General features: G+C 44.6%; 1 protein-coding gene across 3 annotated transcripts in view; it reads right to left on the bottom strand.

Annotated features, from left to right (window-relative positions):
- The window catches only part of LOC139553291 (mitogen-activated protein kinase-binding protein 1-like), a 79,541-nt gene that overhangs the window by 20,817 nt on the left and 36,782 nt on the right, over positions 1-21,942 (bottom strand). For 2 of the 3 annotated variants that reach the window (XM_071365467.1, XM_071365468.1), the window contains exons 5-15: positions 20,261-20,431; positions 19,810-19,947; positions 18,321-18,503; positions 17,680-17,697; positions 11,574-11,734; positions 9,946-10,135; positions 9,395-9,535; positions 8,857-9,041; positions 6,379-6,470; positions 2,118-2,243; positions 1,826-1,896 (exon numbers count right to left, since the gene is read on the bottom strand). In XM_071365467.1, coding sequence (XP_071221568.1) covers positions 1,826-1,896; positions 2,118-2,243; positions 6,379-6,470; positions 8,857-9,041; positions 9,395-9,535; positions 9,946-10,135; positions 11,574-11,734; positions 17,680-17,697; positions 18,321-18,503; positions 19,810-19,947; positions 20,261-20,431 — 1,476 coding nt within the window. The remainder of the gene's footprint in view (positions 1-1,825; positions 1,897-2,117; positions 2,244-6,378; positions 6,471-8,856; positions 9,042-9,394; positions 9,536-9,945; positions 10,136-11,573; positions 11,735-17,679; positions 17,698-18,320; positions 18,504-19,809; positions 19,948-20,260; positions 20,432-21,942) is intronic. The other variant, XM_071365469.1, reaches the window with a different exon arrangement.

Below are 21,942 nucleotides of genomic sequence, written 5' to 3'. Positions count from 1 at the left end.
AGTCCATGAGGAGGAGATGCACTGCATTAATGCAGCTGGTGGCCACAACAGATACTGACTGTTACTTTGATTTTGACCCCCCTCCCTTTGTTCAGGGACACATTAGTCCATTTCTGTTAGTCACATGTCTGTGGAACTTGTTCAGTTCATGTCTCAGTTATATTTACACATGTTAAGTTTGCTGAAAATAAATGCAGTTGACAGTGAGGACGTTTCTTTTTTTTAATGAGTTTATATTGTCCTGCTAATAACAGGGTTAATAACGTATCTGTGAGAATATCCAAGGGGCTTTTATATCATTCTAAATGAATAATAATCGCTTTGTTTAAGAAATAACAATATTTTGGAGATGATTTCGTTTTCAAATAACGTAAAATGAGCGACAAAAATACCATTCTTGAACATGGGGTGAGACATTGTTACTAATTTGTAAATAAAGCCAGTTTGTTATTTAGAATGTTTTTTTTCTGTTTTTAAGAGGGAGAGAAACCAAAAACCTACAGTCATCTCATGGGTCTCCCAGTAGAGGACAGCACAGGTATTGAACCAGCATCTGTAGCAACACAGCTTGCATACTATGCAGTGTCTTATACCATTGCACCACTCAGGCGCTGTACAATGCGACCGGTCGGGAGTGGTCTACACTACTACAATAAGAGCAAAATAATAATCCTAACAAAATAAAAGAATAAAAGTGTAACAACAGTTTTAGTAAGTAATACCGAAGTCGTGCACAATTATCAGTTTTTACGTAGGTTTATGTCACCCATTCATTGTCAGTTAGAGACACAGTAGTGCCTTGGGACCCAAAAGCATAATCAGTGCTCTAACTCCCCCTTGCGCTGGTCTGGAGCAATGAAGTGGTGACGCAGGGTACCGTACTAAACCACAAATTACCTTTAAGTCCCGCAGCATAATCGCAAAACTTTTAGTAGAGCAACCACTGTATGCATCGCAGTGCAAACTCTGTATATTATGACAACATTTTGTGACGTTTTTGTTCGTGTTGGACTTCGGTGAGGGTTTTTTCTGCTGTTCAGGCACACACAAAAAATTCTGGAGGCAAGCCGAAGTTCGGAGCCGAAGTCTACGCCCCTTCGTCAGTGATTGGTCAACAGTAGGTATTTTTCAATAGTCTTTGTTGTCATTCAACGAGAGACAACTTTTTCATTGAAAAATACTGCACCAAACATCTTAAGTTAAATTTAAAATTGCGCAACAAATATCTATTCGGCAAAAATGTCATAATGAATGACAGATTTCTTGAGTTATCTTAGATTAATTCGGACTATTCTGAGGATGTGTATACTGGCTACGGCGTCTCAAAATGGACAAACAGTACTTTTGCCGCTGTTTTCTGGTTTTTCAAGCTACTGAAGCATGCTGATCAGGTCAGGAATTTGACTATTTTTGTAGAGCAGTCTTGTGAAAATGTCACTGTGCCCCTCATAAGCAATGGGCGAGGAACACGGGAGGGGTAGAGCATTTATTTGCAGCAAGTTGGCAGGGGACTTTGGGTATATAACAGATAGGATGACACAGAAAGCCTTTGAGGAAAAGTGTCATGATTAAATAGGCCACTTGGAGTTTAATTAATTAGCTGTAAGCAACAAGGACTTTCAAATGAAATATCTCAATATACAGTAGGGGTTGGCCGAGCCAAGATTAAGAATGTGGTCCATTGCCGAAATATGCTGAGAAAAGATCATGAAATATTGCCAAGACGTGCTACAAAAGCATCAGTCCTCCAAACTTAGTTAAGCCGCAGCAACAGCTGTTCTGGAGCAGCGTCATTGCGTGTGTGTGTGTGTATAGCGGCCTTTACCTTCTGCGCTGTGCGGAAGTAGATGCTCTTGTCAGCGCCACAGCTGATCATCCTCACCTTGCCGTCATTGGCTGAAAGAGAAGAAGCACTGTTATTATTGCAATAACAACCATGTTAACTTCAAACAGCAAGCTAGCTTCACACTTGGCACTTCCATGACACCTTTGGATGCCAAAAGTCTATGTTACATTAACTAATATAACAGTTAAGGGAGGGAGACTTGAGAGTTTGAGGTAAAGGGGGGCGGTTGGCGGGATGTTGTAAAGGGTCAAAGGTCGTCTGCGAGTCTCACCAGCGAATCGGACGGCGGTGATGGAGGAGGAGTGTTCGTCCAGCGTCTGCAGCAGGCTGTACTCCTGCTCTGCGTCCAGCACATGGATCAGACGGTCTCGACTAGCTGTGGCTAGTAGCTTCAGACCTGCCAGAAATAACATAAACACACACAACAGGACATCAGCAACTTTCCAACAGCCAACACCTGTTCTCCATCTTAGTGGTGGTAAACCTGTTTCATTACAGTGAGTGGTCTTTCATGTTTTTAACAGCCATAATGCATCCTGTTGAGTACAGTGGTACTCTGGTGAACATGTGCTCCACAGACTGCTCCCTGACATAGCAATGCCACGTGTGGACTCACTGTAACCCCTTAAAGCGTGCTAGTTGCTACAGATGTAGGATCTTAATTTGAGCCAGTTTGCTACAGCAGGAAAATAATCCTGTAGCAACAGGAAATTTAGATTAAGTGGATTATAATTAATTGAAATATTTGTAGGGGTTGATAGATTTTTCATAAGGGAAAATCAAGTCTGAAATTTCAAAGTGGAAATTGAAAACTTCAGAAGCCTTTTTAAACTTCAAATACATTACAAGTTTTACATGTTCTGCAATGCAGGAAAGTTCTCCTGCAACAGGGTGATCGAATGAAGATCCTACATCTGTATTACTTTTATCCCTGTTAACGGTAATCTATTAATGAGAGGACACAGCAGTGCAAACTCTCTTTTTCCTTAGAGGCTCACTGAGAAATGAGACCAGTACTACGGTATGCCAAGCATGTAGGGATCGCCTGCATACAGGGATATGAAATATCCTCAGCTAGGTCGAGTCCAATATTTCTCATCAAAATCATACTGGAAAACTAGATTAAATTGCTTTCTAAATATTTTATCCATTTATTTATAGATGACTCTACAGCTATTTGCATATGCAAGGATATTCACTGCAACATCTTACCGTGCTTATGTGGAGTGACTGCACATGGTCAACAAATGTGATTATATTAGCCTAATACCAATGAGCTGACTGGACTCAATATCCATGTGAATTGCCAATCAAAAATGGATTTAAAGCACTCTACTGAGGGACTTGATTGAATTTCCAACCTGATTCATCTGAGTAAATGAAAAGCACTATCTATTTAGCTTATCCTCTCCTTGCTGAGATTGCACAACGATCCTGGATCTGGCAGCTTTGTGACTGTGTTAACCTTGTTTCCAGCAAGATACAATAGCAAGGGCAAGCGATAGACTTAAAATGTATTGAGCATATCGATTGTACCCATGGGTGGTCTAGTCAAATTGCCGTGGTCTGCGGGAGGCTTTGTTCCTTAATTACATTTCTATGATAGTAGGCAGGCAGGCTACCTGAACACAGCAGTTCTGCAGGACAATGGTAAGTAACAGCTCTGAATATTAGCATCCTGGAGGTGTTAATGTACATTGCAGTGCGGCAGCCAGAGGGCGTGTCAGTGTATTGGGTTTATTCTTAGGCCTTCTACTTCCCCTCTGTGTATGTGGTGGCAACCACCAACGAATGACCTAGAGAGGAATGATCTACTGAGAGAATATTAATATCATTAATACTCCTATTAACAGGTGAGCCACTAGATGCGTCCCAAATGGCACCCTATTTCCTATATAGTGCACTACGATAACGTTATGGGCCCTCGTCAAAAGTAGTGCACTACAGTGCATTCAGAAAGTACTCAGACCCCTTCCCTTTTCCACATTTTGTTACGTGACAGCCTTATTCTAAAATGGATTACATTTTTAAAAATCCTCATCAACCGACACACAATACCCCATAATGACAAAGTGAAAACAGGTTATTAGAATTTTTTGCAAATCAAAACTAGATAGTGTTCAGAAATAGATGGGAGGGGTTGAGGGGAGCTGAAGGGTGGGCCAAAAAAGGAAGATAACTAATGTAAAACTATACTTTGTCCGTAAAATGTACAGTGGGGAGAACAAGTATTTGATACACTGCCGATTTTGCAAGTTTTCCTACTTACAAAGCATGTAGAGGTCTGTAATTTATTTGCATTTTATTGCATGACATAAGTATTTGATCACCTACCAACCAGTAAGAATTCCGGCTCTCACAGACCTGTTAGTTTTTCTTTAAGAAGCCCTCCTGTTCTCCACTCATTACCTGTATTAACTGCACCTGTTTGAACTCGTTACCTGTATAAAAGACACCTGTCCACACACTCAATCAAACAGACTCCAACCTCTCCACAATGGCCAAGACCAGAGAGCTGTGTAAGGACATCAGGGATAAAATTGTAGACCTGCACAAGGCTGGGATGGGCTACAGGACAATAGGCAAGCAGCTTGGTGAGAAGGCAACAACTGTTGGCGCAATTATTAGAAAATGGAAGAAGTTCAAGATGACGGTCAATCACCCTCGGTCTGGGGCTCCATGCAAGATCTCACCTCGTGGGGCATCAATGATCATGAGGAAGGTGAGGGATCAGCCCAGAACTACACGGCAGGACCTGGTCAATGACCTGAAGAGAGCTGGGACCACAGTCTCAAAGAAAACCCTTAGTAACACACTACGCCGTCATGGATTAAAATCCTGCAGCGCACGCAAGGTCCCCCTGCTCAAGCCAGCGCATGTCCAGGCCCGTCTGAAGTTTGCCAATGACCATCTGGATGATCCAGAGGAGGACCATGTATAGCGAGATCTTGGCCAACAACCTCCTTCCCTCAGTAAGAGCATTGAAGATGGGTCGTGGCTGGGTCTTCCAGCATGACAACGACCCGAAACACACAGCCAGGGCAACTAAGTAGTGGCTCCGTAAGAAGCATCTCAAGGTCCTGGAGTGGCCTAGCCAGTCTCCAGACCTGAACCCAATAGAAAATCTTTGGAGGGAGCTGAAAGTCCGTATTGCCCAGCGACAGCCCCGAAACCTGAAGAATCTGGAGAAGGTATGTATGGAGGAGTGGGCCAAAATCCCTGCTGCAGTGTGTGCAAACCTGGTCAAGAACTACAGGAAACGTATGATCCCTGTAATTGCAAACAAAGGTTTCTGTACCAAATATTAAGTTCTGCTTTTCTGATGTATCAAATACTTATGTCATGCAATAAAATGCAAATTAATTACTTAAAAATCATACAATGTGGGGCCTCCCGGGTGGCGCAGTGGTCTAGGGCACTGCATCGCAGTGCTAGCTGCGCCACCAGAGTCTCTGGGTTCGCGCCCAGGCTCTGTCGCAGCCGGCCGCGACCGGGAGGTCCATGGGGCGACGCACAATTGGCATAGCGTCGTCCGGGTTAGGGAGGGTTTGGTCGGTAGGGATATCCTTGTCTCATCGCGCTCCAGCGACTCCTGTGGCGGGCCGGGCGCAGTGCGCGCTAACCAAGGGGGCCAGGTACACGGTGTTTCCTCCGACACATTGGTGTGGCTGGCTTCCGGGTTGGAGGCGCGCTGTGTTAAGAAGCAGTGCGGCTTGGTTGGGTTGTGCTTCGGAGGACGCATGGCTTTCGACCTTCGTCTCTCCCGAGCCCGTACGGGAGTTGTGGCGATGAGACAAGATAGTAATTACTAGAGATTGGATACCACGAAAATTGGGGAGAAAATGGGATAAAATTACTTTAAATAAAACATTTTTAAAAAGATCATACAATGTGATTTTCTGGATTTTTGTTTTAGATTCCATCTCTCACAGTTGAAGTGTACCTATGATAACAATTACAGACCTCTACATGCTTTGTAAGTAGGAAAACCTGCAAAATCGGCAGTGTATCAAATACTTGTTCTCCCCACTGTATATAGTATGTAAAAGCTGGAAGTAGAAGCCTAAGTGTTGTTGTCCATTAGTTAACTCCAATTAGGGGAGGGGTGGTAGGGTTAGGAAAAAATAATAAAGGAAAAAAAAATATATATATATAAATATATGGGGGATTGGAAATGATGCAGACAATTACATTGATAGAACCCACAATCTATCTGCAATATTAAAGTTGATCCACCCCCTAAACATTTTTTACATTGAAAATTACTAAAAAAACTCACTTCTAGAGTGCTTTGAGAGGCACAAATGCCTATTTAGAGCTTTGATTTGACTGTGTTCATTGGGAACGTCCATTCACAACCCAGCCTTCTTCTAACTTGCCGGAGCTCTGAAGTGGTTTGTTTCACAAGTCAACGGGAGGTTGGTGGAGCATCTGGCAAGCAGCTGAAGGTGGTTTATAACTCCAGTAGTATCATTAACCATGGTGTCTCTTTAATTTCCTCCCAGGAGAGGGGAAGCCACTGTCTGACTTACCCGTCTCAGGCTTGGAGTATTCCAGACAAAGGATCTCAGAGTCGTGGGCCTGAACGTTCAGAATCTCCTCCATGCTCACCAGCTCATGGATCCTGCAACAGCAATTAGAATAGAATAGTACTTTATTAGTCCTTAACACAACAAACACTACTTTTTTGGGAGGACCACATATGGTTTACAGCACAGCTGAGTCTCTCTACACTGACACCACAGGGCCGCAGTAGAATGCAGAGTAGACCGCCATCATTTACTTTTGTGTGATATTCTAATTTACAACAAGTAGCCTTGGTGTTCACCGGGTCATTCGTGATCTAGCCATGGTGCATCCATCCATCCAGTTACAGTTGAAGTCGGAAGTTTACATACACTCAGGTTGGAGTCATTAAAACTTACTTTTCAACCACCCCACACATTTCTTGTTAACGAACTATAGTTTTGGCAAGTCGGTTAGGACATCTACTTTGTGCATGACACAAGTAATTTTTCCAACAATTGTTTACAGACAGATTATTTCACTTATAATTCACTGTATCACAATTCCAGTGGGACAGAAGTTTACTGTGCCTTTAAACAGCTTGGAAAATTCCAGAAAATGATGTCATGGCTTTAGAAGCTTTTGATAGGCTAATTGACATGATTTTAGTCAATTGGAGGTGTACCCGGTGGATGTATTTCAAGGCCTACCTTCAAACTCAGTGCCTCTTTGCTTGACATCATGGGAAAGTCAAAAGAAATCAGCCAAGACCTCAGAAAAAAATTTGTCTGGTTCATCCTAGGAGCAATTTCCAAACGCCTGAAGGTACCACGTTCATCTGTACAAACAATAGTACGCAAGTATAAACACCATGGGACCACGCAGCTGTCATACCGCTCAGGAAGGAGACGCGTTCTGTCTCCTGGAGATGAACGTACTTTGGTGAGAAAAGTGCAAATCAATCCCAGAACAACAGCAAAGGACCTTGTGAAGATGCTGGAGGAAACAGGTACAAAAGTATCTATATCCACAGTAAAACGAGTCCTATATCGACATAACCTGAAAGAATGCTCAGCAAGAAAGAAGTCACTGCTCCAAAAACGCCATAAAAAAGCCAGACTACGGTTTGCAACTGCACATGGGGACAAATATTGTACTTTTTGGAGAAATGTCCTCTGGTCTGATGAAACAAAAATAGAACTGTTTGGCCATAATGACCATCGTTATGTTTGTAGGAAAAAGGGGGAGGCTTGCAAGCCGAAGAACACCATTCCAACCGTGAAGCACGGGGGTGGCAGCATCATGTTGTGGGGGTGCTTTGCTGCAGGAGGGACTGGTGCACCTCACAAAATAGATGACATCATGAGGCAGGAAAATTATGTGGATATATTGAAGCAACATCTCAAGACATCAGTCAGGAAGTTAAAGCTTGGTCGCAAGTGGGTCTTCCAAATGGACAATGACACCAAGCATACTTCCAAAGGACAACAAAGACAAGGTATTGGAGTGGCCATCACAAAGCCCTGACCTCAATCCCATAGACAATTTGTTGGCAGAACTGAAAAAGCGTGTGTGAGCAAGGAGGCCTACAACCCTGGCTCAGTTACACCAGCTCTGTCAGGAGGAATGGGCCAAAATTCACCCAACTTATTGTGCGAAGATTGTGGAACGCTACCCGAAACGTTTGACCCAAGTTAAACAATTTAAAGGCAATGCTACCAAATACTAACTGAGTGTATGTAAACTTCTGACCCACTGGGAATGTGATGAGAGAAATAAAAGCTGAAAGAAATAATTCTCTCTACTATTATTTAGACATTTCACATTCTTAAAATAAAGTGGTGATCCTAACTGACATAAGACAGGGAATTTTTACTTGGATTAAATGTCAGAAATTGTGAAAAACTGAGTTTAAATGTATTTGGCTAAGGTCTATGTAAACTTCCGACGTCAACTGTATGTGGAAAGATGCAGTCAGGGGCAGGGCTGCTGCTGAATGGACTCCAACCTCCTCTAACCCCAATTTAACAAACACGGTGATTGGGAGTCAGACAGGGCAGTGCACAATTGACCCAGCATCAACCGGGTTAGGGTTTGGCTGGGGTAGGACGTCATTGTAAATAAGAATTTGTTTGTAACTGACTTGCCTAGTTAAATAAAGGTTAAATAAATTAATTTAAAAAACACAGCTCTGAGAACACACACCCTCCCAGGAGTCTAATTAAGTGAATTGAATTAGGACAGAGATGCTGATGCCTGAAGGGTGGAGATTAAAAACAAGGCTCCCTCTAGGAAGGCATGGGAGAGGTACTGTACCTCAGGGTTTTCCCTGGATGAAGGTCTACTAACCCAAACATTGATTGCTTAATTAAACAAGATCCAATCAATTGTTTGTAGAGTAATCATGACTACCAATGTACTAGAGTTTCTCGTTCTACTATAGTTTCTTCCATAGACTTGGAACTGCAGGTGTGCGAACAAACACTATTTTTCTCCAACAGTACCTCAAGGTGCCGGTGCGGTCGCCCGACGCCAGGTGCTGCCCGTCGGGGCTCACACACATGGTCCTGATGCCCGTCCTGGTCTCTGAGGTCTGGGGGTCGGCCTTCTCTCCGTTCCCCGAGTTGAGGCACTCTGTGTCCAGCAGGCCGGCCGTGTTGTTGTCCATGTAGATGATCTTCTGGAGGTCCTGGAGAGACAGAGAGAGAGAGAAGTGGACGGACGGGTTATTAGCTGAGAAAGCCATACACTGTAGATTCACCATCAATCGATCTCTGTCAGGTGGTTGTGTGTGCTGCGGAGTCAGTGTCCCCCTCTCAAGGCATAACTCTAGATTCATAGTTGTTCTACTCAAGGAGGAGAGGAACCTATCTACCATAACTCAAATCAGCAGCCATTCGTGTTGAGATCAGGAGTTATTTAGCTCGACGGGAGTGTGTGAGACACACGTTGCAGGCAGCTGAGGAGGGCGGGGTTACGGTTAGAGGAGGGGGAGATGGTGAGCTAGCAGGAGTTACAGGGTGTGTTGAGAGACAGACGTACGTTGCTGATGACGTTGCGGCTGAGGGTGGTGCTGTGACCGTCAGTGTTCCAGAGCCGGATGGTGTTGTCTGAGGAGCAGCTGAGGAAGGAGCCTGGAGGCAGACAGGGCTGCTCACCATCACTTACCCTGTCCGGGTACACCTGCCCAGGTACACAGAACATGGAACATTAGTAGACGTGACGTCTAGAAGAGATGATGTAAACATTCATACAGATACATTTTGGATACGCCTAAAAAAAAAATGTACAGAGGACACGGAAACAGTTCTAAACTAGTGTACGCACATTCCAGCTGCAGGGTTGAAAAATGGCACTACAGAAAAAGATACCCGCACGCCGTTGAATCCTCTGCTGCACCCAACAACATAAACGAGAGCATCATTCAACAGTGTGCAATGGTATCTTGTTTCCTTTCTACATGTAAAATAACCCTCTGTATACAAGGAGTAAGGAGTGATACGATACACATACACTCAGCAAGGTTTCAGAATGCCGCGACGAAGGCTTTGTAACGCAACATATTCCTCCAGGCCTCCCCTCCCTGGCCTTACCTCGACGCTCCACACGGAAGCCGAGTGGTAGAGGGCGGAATAGACCTTGCCCACTTTGCGGAGGTCTCGTACGTCCCACACGTACAGGCTGTGGTCGTTGTAGACACAGGACAGCCAGCGGCTCGCAGGGTCATATGAGACAGCCACCGTGTCAGGGTACCGGGCGTCCATCTTGTGGCTGAAGAGGTGGCTGGCGGGAGAGAGGGAGGGAGGGGAGAGTTGATATGTAATAGCACTGTTACACTGTAATAAAAAAAAAAGTAGACATTGAATTTCTAAAGCACTTTTCCAGAACCCAGAGATAATTTACCGTTAAAGTACAAGATACTCAAAAAGTCACCCAATACAAGGGTTATGGAAAACCCCAACTTTAATGGTAATTTAATGGTTGTGTTTTTAGGCAGTTTATCAGCTGTGCTTTTGACCAGAACATGATGTGCATACTGGGAGAGGTCTGGCCACTTTACAGTGTGTCCCACAGAAAATTCTATAAACAGTAGCGAGCTGGCCTTGATGGCAGGCTTCACTTAATAGTAGCTTTGCATGAGCATAACTACACAGCCATCTATGGGCCCTGTTCAAAAGTAGTGCACTAAATAGGGAATAAGGTGTCATTTGGGACACGGCCATGCAGTTAATCAGGGGTGGTAGGTAGCCTAGTGGTTAGAGCGTTGCGCCAGAAGGTTGCTGGATCGAATCCCCGAGCTGACTAGGTAAAAATCTGTCATTCTGCCCCTGAGCAAGGCAGTTAACCCCATGTTCTCCGGGCGCCGAAGACGTGGATGTCGATTAAAGGCAGCTCCCCGCACCGCTCTGATTCAGAGGGGTTGGGTTAAAAGGCGGATACATTTCAGTTGAATACATTCAGTTGGACAACTGACTACGTATCTACGTATCCCCCTTTCCCTTTCCTTTCCTTCCACTGGTGGGCTTTTTCACGTCCCACACAAACATGCTACCGTACAGACATGATTAGTCAGCTAATCTGTTGGAACATCTGGGGCCTATCGTCAGTGAGTCAGTCGAACAGGGAAATTAACCAGCAGAATTACAGAGTCAACATCTCAGCACTCAGTCCATATTTATGAGGAGAAGAGAACTAACTCACAGAGGAATCTCTGTTTGTCTTTCTGAAGGCATCAACGACAAAATATATATTTCAAAAGAACTTGAGGGGGACACAGGATAGGAACACAATCTGGTATTTAACTCCAGCTGGGCCCACGTGCATCCTGCATGAAAAGTAATAACAAAAAGGAAATCATTCAAGGGTATTTTGTGTGGTTGGTTTGTTTGGTATTTGCATTGGTATGTAGAGTGTGATGCTGTATGAGAAGCAGATACCACACAACCCACACCGCTCTGCTAACCAACTGGACTGCTCCCACTTCCCACAGTCACACAGAAACTATTTAGCCACTGGACACTTTATTCACGATCAGGGCATCATGTAAAAGTCATTTTATTGACATTTAAATTGTTTTTTTTTGTTTTTTTTAATAGTGTTCATTTTTCTTAAAATATACCCTTGCAGACACGAAAACCTCTTTACGTTGTTTATAATATCAACGTTTCAGTCTGAGACCTTTTTCCTAGACACTACCTCTCTGGCTCTGACTGACACTCACCTAGCCTCCACCACGGTGGCGATGTCTGTGCCCAGGCAGTGCGGGCGTGGCAGGGTACAGATGAAGTGCAGGTTGACAGGGCTGAAGACCCTCACGGTGCCGTCTGCACAGCCACAGAAGATCAGCTCCTCCGTAACAGACAGAGACGTGGCCTGAGTTGTCTGGGGAGCAGAGGAGAGGAAGGTGGGTTAGAGAGGACATACTGTACAAACATATACACAACATTGCTTCCCCTACTATTGTACAGAGTATACGGGACTGGCCACCACGTCTGGCTGTTTTCCCCTCTGCATAAAAGAGTTTCAATTCAAAAAACATTTGTTGTGTTGAATTACGGAGTCGGATTTTAAAGAGGCTCTGGATGTTGATTTATAAGGGCCTTTCAAGCACCACCTTAAATACTCTAGGGGAAACACTGACGGTCTGCTGCACAACATAGGCTTATAGGTCTTCAGGGAAATAAACTTGCACAGACAGCAGAAAGAACTAAAGTGCTGTCTGTCTACCTATTGAAGACCATTGTCAGTGAAGCATCAGAGAACCCACGTCTAGGGACTAGAAGTCAGCACCACAGACTTGTTATTCTGTGTAAATACTGATTGCTGATATCGGCTCATTTCACTTGCCAATATTACCGGCTTTACTGTCTCTAGGCCCCTGGGCAAACAATATGAAAACATCTCTCAAGTAATTTAATTTAGGCAGAAGAAGTTGCTTCACTAGAAAAGCAATATTGTGCAAAGTTAACCGCAGAAGCAGGATGCCAGGAACAGGATGATATCCAATATATTTCCCTGTGGTAAAGCTGAAAGATGCAAGGTATCCAGAAACCACAAATGCTTGCGTGCAGCATAATGAGATGTAGGCCTACTAATGAGATGTAGGCCTACAGCTTCTAAACAACAATACACAATATCATTTTCCAAATCACCACTATGATGCTTAGAATAATGTATAACAGCGATTCAGCCAGCCATGGTGCCCAGACTGGACACATATTTAGCTCCAAGTCCAACAACAGTCATTTACTAAATCTTTTACACATTCCCCCATTGGGCTTGGGTTGCCAAAGCATGCTGTGCTTTCCCTACAATCAAAGCATGACAGTGAAGCAACCATCTTAGCAGGGGAGAAACCAAAATATATGAAAGTGACAGCATCAAGTGGCCTCTGGGGAAGAGGAGCGTATGGGGACAGTCCAGTCTCCTGCCTTCTACAACATGTCAGATATGCAGTTCATGGGAGGGGATGAAAGCCAAATGTCCCAGTTTGATGTTGTGGTTGTGGTCACTTGTTACAGGCTAAAGCACCTCATGTTTTGAAGTCTTTAAAAATCCCCACCAGTAGCTTCGCAATGAGAATGTTAAGAATGTCAACTAATCAATTGAGTTGAGAGAAACAATAGGCGTTTTCTTGATGAGCAGCGCGAGTGGAGGTGCCAGGATGGAATGTGATGGTGTCGCAGAGGTTGATGAGCTCTGAATCAGACAGTGCAAGCATTGTCCAGTCCTCTTCACTCCCTCGCTCTCTTTTCTCTCATTCCCTTTTCTCTCCCCCGCTTTCATTTCCATTCTTCTCTCCCTTGCCACCCACCCACCCCACCGTAGCTCTGACCAACTTCAGCCCTGTTAGCACGAAGGTGCCAGGCCAAGCATTGCCAATCAGGTAGGGATCGCTCTCTGGTAGAGTGGGTCCAATAATGTGGTACAAGTTCAGGCAAAGGTTGTTGAGACCTCAAAGTCTGCATCCAAAATGGCACCCTATTCCCTTTATAGTCTTCTATTTTTGACCAGGTTCCTTTAATCTCTGGTCAAAAGTAGTGCACTATATACAGTGCCAAGAAAAAGTATGTGAACCCTTTGGAATTACCTGGATTTCTGCATAAATTTGACATAAAATTTGATCTGATCTTCATCTAAGTCACAACAATAGACAAACACAGTGTGCTTAAGAAAAATGCAATAATTTGTGTGTTATTAGTTTGTCTATGTTGAATCATTTAAACATTCACAGTGTAGGTTGGAAAAAGTATGCGAACCCCTAGGCTAATGACTTCTCCAAAAGCTAATTGGAATCAGGAGACAACTAACCTGGAGTCGAATCAATGAGACGAGATTAGAGATGTTGGTTAGAGCTGCACTGCCCCATAAAAAAAACACTCACAAAATTTGACTTTGCTATTCACAAGACGCGTTGCCTGATGTGAACCATGCCTCGAACAAAAGAGATCTCAGAAGACCTAAGATTAAGAATTGCTGCCTTGCATAAAGCTGGAAAGGGTTTCAAAGGTGTATGCCTTATGATTAACGAGACGTGGTGTGATCATAACAACATACAGGAACTCAAGTCATTCTGTTCACCTGATTTAGAATTCCTCACAATCAAATGTCGACCGCATTATCTACCAAGGGAATTCTCTTCGATTATAATCACAGCCGTATATATTCCCCCCAAGCAGACACATCGATGGCCCTGAACGAACTTTATCTGACTCTATGTAAACTGGAAACCACACACCCTGAGGCTGCATTCATCATAGCCGGGGATTTTAACAAGGCTAATCTGAAAACAAAACTCCCTAAATTCTATCAGCATATCGATTGTGCTACCAGGGCTGGTAAAACCTTGGATCATTGTTATACTAACTTCCGCGACACATAAAAGGCCCTCCCCCGCCCTCCTTTCGGAAAAGCTGACCACGACTCCATTTTGTTGCTTCCAGCCTACAAACAGAAACTAAAACAGCAAGCTCACGCGCTCAGGTCTGTTCAACGCTGGTCCGACCAATCTAATTCCACGCTTCAAGACTGCTTCGATCACGTGGATTGGGATATGTTCCGCATTGCGTCCAACAACAACATTGACGAATACGCTGATTCGGTGAGCGAGTTCATTAGAAAGTGCATTGACGATGTCGTACCCACAGCAACGATTAAAACATTCCCAAACCAGAAACCGTGGATTGATGGCAGCATTCGCGTGAAACTGAAAGCGCGAACCACTGCTTTTAACCAGGGCAAGGTGACCGGAAACATGACCGAATACAAACAGTGTAGCTATTCCCTCCACAAGGCAATCAAACTAGCTAAGTGCCAGTATAGAGACAAAGTAGAGTCGCAATTCAACAGCTCAGACACAAGAGGTATGTGGCAGGGTCTACAGTCAATCACGGATTACAAAAAGAAAACCAGCCCCGTCGCGGACCAGGATGTCTTGCTCCCGGACAGACTAAATAACTTTTTTGCTCACTTTGAGGACAATACAGTGCCACTGACACGGCCCGCTACCAAAACCTGCGGGCTCTCCTTCACTGCAGCCGAGGTGAGTAAAACATTTAAACGTGTTAACCCTCGCAAGGCTGCAGGCCCAGACGGCATTCCCAGCCGTGTCCTCAGAGCATGTGCAGACCAGCTGGCTGGTGTGTTTAAGAACATATTCAATCAATCCTTATCCCAGTCTGCTGTTCCCACATGCTTCAAGAGGGCCACCATTGTTCCTGTTCCCAAGAAAGCTAAGGTAACTGAGCTAAAAGACTACCGCCCTGTAGCACTCACTTCCGTCATCATGAAGTGCTTTGAGAGACTAGTCAAGGACCATATCACCTCCACCCTACCTGACACCCTAGACCCACTCCAATTTCCTTACCGACTCAATAGGTCCACAGACGACGCAATCGCAACCACACTGCACACTGCCCTAACCCATCTGGAGAAGAAGAATACCTATGTGAGAATTCTGTTCATCGACTACAGCTCAGCATTTAACACCATAGTACCCTCCAAACTCGTCATCAAGCTCGAGACCCTGGGTCTCGACCCCTCCCTGTGCAACTGGGTCCTGGACTTCCTGACGGGCCGCCCCCAGGTGGTGAGGGTAGGTAACAACATCTCCACCCCGCTGATCCTCAACACTGGGGCCCCACAAGGGTGCGTTCTGAGCCCTCTCCTGTACTCCCTGTTCACCCACGACTGCGTGGCCATGCACGCCTCCAACTCAATCATCAAGTTTGCGGACGACACTACAGTGGTAGGCTTGATTACCAACAACGACGAGACGGCCTACATGGAGGAGGTGAGGGCCCTCGGAGTGTGGTGTCAGGAAAATAACCTCACACTCAACGTCAACAAAACAAAGGAGATGATTGTGGACTTCAGGAAACAGCAGAGGGAGCACCCCCCTATCCACATCGACGGGACAGTAGTGGAGAAGGTGGAAAGTTTTAAGTTCCTCGGTGTACACATCACGGACAAACTGAATTGGTCCACCCACACAGACAGCGTTGTGAAGAAGGCGCAGCAGCGCCTCTTCAACCTCAGGAGGCTGAAGGAATTCGGCTTGTCACCAAAAGCACTCACAAACTTCTACAGATGCACAATCGAGAGCATCCTGTCGGGCTGTATCACCGCCTGGTACGGCAACTGCTCCGCCCACAACCGTAAGGCTCTCCAGACGGTAGTGAGGTCTGCACAACGCATCACCGGGGGCAAACTACCTGCCCTCCAGGACACCTACACCACCCGATGTCACAGGAAGGCCATAAAGATCATCAAGGACAACAACCACCCGAGCCACTGCCTGTTCACCCCGCTATCATCCAGAAGGCGAGGTCAGTACAGGTGCATCAAAGCAGGGACCGAGAGACTGAAAAACAGCTTCTATCTCAAGGCCATCAGACTGTTAAACAGCCACCACTAACATTTAGCGGCCGCTGCCAACATACTGACTCAACTCCAGCCACTTTAATAATGGGAATTGATGGAAATTATGTAAAAATGTATCACTAGCCACTTTAAACAATGCCACTTAATATAATGTTTACATTACTCATATCATATGTATATACTGTACTCTATACCATCTACTGCATCTTGCCTATGCCGTTCTGTACCATCACTCATTCATATATCTTTATGTACATATTCTTTATCCCTTTACACTTGTGTGTATAAGGTAGTAGTTGTGGAATTGTTAGGTTAGATTACTTGTTGGTTATTACTGCATTGTCGGAACTAGAAGCACAAGCATTTCGCTACACTCGCATTAACATCTGCTAACCATGTGTATGTGACAAATAACATTTGATTTGAAGGTATCTCTAAAAGTCAGTCCACGGTAAAACAAATTGTTTATGACCAATTTATGCAGAAATCCAGGTAATTCTAAAGGGTTCATATACTTTTTCTTCCCACTGTAAAGAATAGGGTGCCATTTGGGGACGCATACTAAGGCCCCTCCATCAAAGTACTGCATGAATTCTGACGACCAGATGAAAATACTGTACAAGCTGACTGTTTGACCTGATAATTCATTTTTCTATGTACAGTACATAGCTAAAACCGAAACAGAGTATAATCCCACAAGTCATCATGACCTTCTCAGGCCCTCAGGATATGAAACCAGGAAACCAAGAGGTTAGCACTAGCAATGATGTGAGAACTATCTATCGAAGGCCTGGGGTGAAAACATTGTTTTGTTCTCACACCAACACCAAAATGAGGTGACCGGTGATGCTGAAATCAACTCTACCTCAGGTTTTAATGTGAATAAAGGCTAGCCGATATCCAAGAGTGATGCTAACGATGACATACCTTTTCTCACATGAAAACCTGGGGGAAAATGTATGTTAAAGCTGAAGTCAACTTTACCCCAGGTTTTAAATGTGAGTAAACAGGTATACTTATCTTAGGCCTGGGGGGAAAATCAATGAGTTCATAGAGATATAATGTGTGTTCTATCTATTTCTGTGGATAAGTTCATATGTCATATTGTTTCCACACCAAACGCCATTATAAACCCTCTATACTTTGTTCTGGAGTGTATGTATAATCATGTGGACACAAGGTGATGGAAACTTTGAGTGAGGACAATGGATGGCCAACATCTGATGTGTGAGCAGAGGGGACACTGAGAATGACGACGACCACTAGGGTCAAGTCAAACACACACACAGCCAATAGGGAGGACAGGTGGGCATGATAGAACGCAGTGCTCTGAGAAAGCCTCCAATGGGATGCTCGGGAGGTATCGGGGGAGGGCGGGGCACAACTTTCAGCTGATGTGACATGGAAGTGACAACTGCTGCAGCACAGATAAGAGACAGACTTACTGTGATGATGTCATTTTTCTGGACAGTGTAAGAGAAGAAGCAAAAGCAGAACAAGACTAATATTAGACAGCAGCACGGAGGGGCAAATTAACACTCCTACAGGACCACACCCCCTACACGAGTCGTCTGTCTATTATTGACTTTTAAGAAGGGGCTGAAAGCAGTCTATTGTATGACACAGTCGGTGGCTACATATTACATCTAGAATTAGGATATAGTAGCCAGTCAAGTGGCTTGAAAGTTTGAAACAAGTAGATCGAAAAGGGGTTATTTTCTAAGCTGGTTATGCAGCAGAAGCTGTGATAAGTCACCAGCTCTTTCTCTGCCAACGTTTACACATAATCGGTTCTGTAGTGATACGCCATTCATTCACACGGTTTTAGACTAAACGATTCATAGTGTTTACTCTCCGCCTGTGGACACAGCCAGGCAGCTTAAGTTCCAGTGGAACCGGAAAGTAGCCTATTGCCTAAATTTGTCCAATGAACTGGAAAGGTGAGCAACCTGGCAGCCAAATACTTTTGAGTCAAGGAGACCAATTCTTGATTCTATGAATGACTCCTCATTTCCGTTTTTGGTTGCAAAATGTTTTGTTACGTTGTGCCTTTACTGAACGTGACCCAGAGTTTAAAGTAACTCACCCTTAGCTCCACCCATTTGTCCAGCAGGCGTTTGTCATTGAACTCGCAGAGCAGGCCTGAGGAAGTGATGCAGAAGGTGCTGCCGGCTTTACGACCCTTCCCACATGCCACGTCAGAGAAGAAGTTGTTCCTCAACTCCCCCAGGAGCCCTGAGCGACCCAGCAGAGGAACTGTGGCGTTCACCTAGCAGACACAGGGAGGGAGAGAGGGAGGGAGGAATTATTTGAGAGCCCTTGCTATGGGGTCTGACAGACCTAGTCCATCAGTTTGGTATATTAACCTAAACCCATCAACAGTGAAGAGGCGACTCTGGGATGCTGGCCTTCTAGGCAGAGTTGCAAAGAAAAAGCCTTATCTCAGACTGGCCAATAAAAATAAAAGATTAAGATGGGCAAAAAAACACAGACACTGAACAGAGGAAGATTGGAAAAAAGTGTTATGGACAGACAAAGTGTTATGGACGGACAAATCTAAGTTTGAGGTATTCAGATCACAAAGAAGAACATTCGTGAGATGCAGAAAAAATGAAAAGATGCTGGAGGAGTGCTTGATGCCATCTGTCAAGCATGGTGGAGGCAATGTGATGGTCCGGGGGTGCTTTGGTGGTGGTAAAGTGGGGGATTTGTACAGGGTAAAGGGGATCTTGAAGAAGGAAGGCTATCACTCCATTTTGCAACGCCATGCCATACCCTGTGGACGGCGCTTAATTGGAGCCAATTTCCTCCTACAACAGGACAATGACCCAAAGCACAGCTCCAAACTATGCAATAACTATTTATGGAAGAAGCATTCAGCTGGTATTCTGTCTATAATGGAGTGGCCAGCACAGTCACCGGATCTTAACCCTATTGAGCTGTTGTGGGAGCAGCTGGAACGTATGGTACGAAATAAGTGCCAATCAAGCCAATCCAACTTGTGGGAGGTGCTTCAGGAAGCATGGGGTGAAATCTCTTCAGATTACCTCAACAAATTGACAACTAGAATGCCAAAGGTCTGCAATTGCAGAAAATGGAGGATTCTTTGACGAAAGCAAAGTTTGAAGGACACAATTATTATTTCAGTTAAAAATCATTATTTATAACCTTGTCAACGTCTTGACTATATTTCCTATTCATTTTGCAACTAATTTCATGTATGTTTTCATGGAAAACAAGGACATTTCTAAGTGACCCCAAACTTTTGAACGGTAGAGAAGGACATTTCGATTGGGCATCAACATGGCTATTTGACATCTGACGTCTGTCATTATCCTAATAGTTTACTGAAGAGAAGAGTTTCCAAAACTGGTCCTTGTGACCTCCAACAATTCCACATAAAGTGTTTGTTAAACTCCAACAAAATCACATCTAATTAGGGTGGCAGGTAGAATCTAATTTCTTCTTAAGTTAGTTCATTATTATCTAATTCGTTCATTAACTCATTCATTAAGTTGTTATTGATCCGTTATGGATTAAGTCATGCTGTTGTTGGTGTGACTGACTGTAAATACCTTGGAGGATTTGGTGTGATCCAGGTACCAGAACTTGACGTGCCTGTTCCCTGCCGTGACAAAGTAGGAGCTGTCGTCTGAGAAGGACACAGCCGTCACTTTACTGGAGACTTTGTTGGCTGCCACCACAATGTTTTTCTGAGATGGAGAAAAAAATAGCACAGAACAAGGACTGTAGATCGAGATTAGATAAATACTTTATTTTCCTCAAAGAAGAGAGGAAAGGTGTTCAGTATAAAACATTGAACAGCAGTTTAAAGACCGCACCATCTGGCTATATGTATATTAATGTATTTGGAGAGTCGTCGTCGATGGCCTATTCTTCCAAAGGAGTAATGGGCCTAAGTAGCTAATGTATATTTTTACTCATCCAAAATGTATTAATTCCAATGGAGACATTTGAAAACCTAATAAGACCCAATGAAGATCTAATAAGGGAGTAGCTCGCTACCTTCCAGGCCCAGACATTGACGATCATGTCGTGCTGGTATCCCACGCTGACGATGTACTTGCTGTTAGGACTGAAGGCCACGCAGGAGATGCCATACTTATGCTCCTGTAGCTCGGCCACCTGGGTCCGCTCTGCAACGTCCCACACCCGCACGGCAGGCATGTGCCCACTCTGGAAGGGGAAAGAGGGAGGAGGAAAGGAAGAAATAGGGATGAATGAAAGAAAGAATGATAAATCATGCACAAAAATATTCTACTTCTTTTCACTCTAGTCTACGCCATGTATCACACCCACACATGTTCATCTTATCTTCATTTATTTCCCGTTTATTTATCCAGGCAAATGGATTAAGAACTAATTCTTATAATGACGACCTGACAGGTTTGTATCCACAAGGTGATGTAGCCTCAGTCCGAATCCCTGGATCATGCGGATGATGTCTGAGGACAGAAGTCTCTAGTCTCCACTAAGCTTTTCAATGTACCCTGTAACTGCGTCCCAATCTGGTAATGATTTGTCTTATGCAACTCAAGGATAGAACAGAAGATCGAGTGGACGAAATTTAAAGAGGACAGGCGAGGGAGGCTTAAGCCTGGAAATGCATTCTAATGCATCTCTAGTACTGTCTTCCCCTCTGCAGGCAGAGGCTCTGCCTGCATCATTCTTATACTAGGTATGGAAATAGTTATTGTATTAGCACCATGAAAAGGCATATTTATTTCAGATACAGGTATTTGTAGTGTTTGTTGGTACCTTTAAACAGGGCAACATTCAGAAGCCCGCAGGGCCAGACGGATTACCAGGACGTGTACTCCGAGCATGCGCTGACCAACTGGCAAGGGTCTTCACTGACATTTTCAACCTGTCCCTGACCGAGTCTGTAATACCAACATGTTTCAATCGGACCACCATAGTCCCTGTGCCCAAGAACACCAATGTAACCTGCCTAAATGCCTATCAACTCGTAGCACTCACGTCTGTAGCCATGAAGTGCATTGAAAGGCTGGTCATGGCTCATATCAACACCATTATCCCAGAAACCCTGGACCCACTCCAATTTGCATACCACCCCAACAGATCCACAGATGATGCAATCTCTAATGCACTCCCCACTCCCCATTCCCACCTCGACAAAAGGAACACCTACGTGAGAATGCTATTCATTGACTACAGCTCAGTGTTCAACACCATAGTGCCCTCAAAGCTCATCACTAAGCTAAGGACCCTGGGACTAAACACCTCCCTCTGCAACTGGATCCTGGACTTCCTGACAGGCCGCCCCCAGGTGGTAAAGTTAGGTAACAACACATCTACCAAGCTGATCCTCAACATGGGGGCCCCTCAGGGGTGCGTGCTCAGTCCCCTCCTGTACTCCCTGTTCACCTATGACTGCATGGCCAAGCACAACTCCAACACCATCATTAAGTTTGCCGACGACACAACAGTGGTAGTAGGCCTGATCACCGACAACGATGAGACAGCCTATAGGGAGGAGGTCAGAGACCTGGCAGTGTGGTGCCAGGATAACAACCTCTCTCTCAGTTTATCAAGACAAAGGAGCTGATTGTGAACTACAAGAAAAGGAGGACCGAGCACACCCCTATTCTCATCGACGGGGCTGTAGTGGAGCAGTTTGAGAGCTTCAAGTTCCTTGGTGTCCACATCACCAATTAACTATCATG

This window comes from Salvelinus alpinus, chromosome 25, assembly GCF_045679555.1.
Source record: "Salvelinus alpinus chromosome 25, SLU_Salpinus.1, whole genome shotgun sequence".
In the NCBI taxonomy this organism is placed as follows: Eukaryota; Metazoa; Chordata; class Actinopteri; order Salmoniformes; family Salmonidae; genus Salvelinus; species Salvelinus alpinus.
This window is presented reverse-complemented; position numbering and strand designations above follow the sequence as displayed.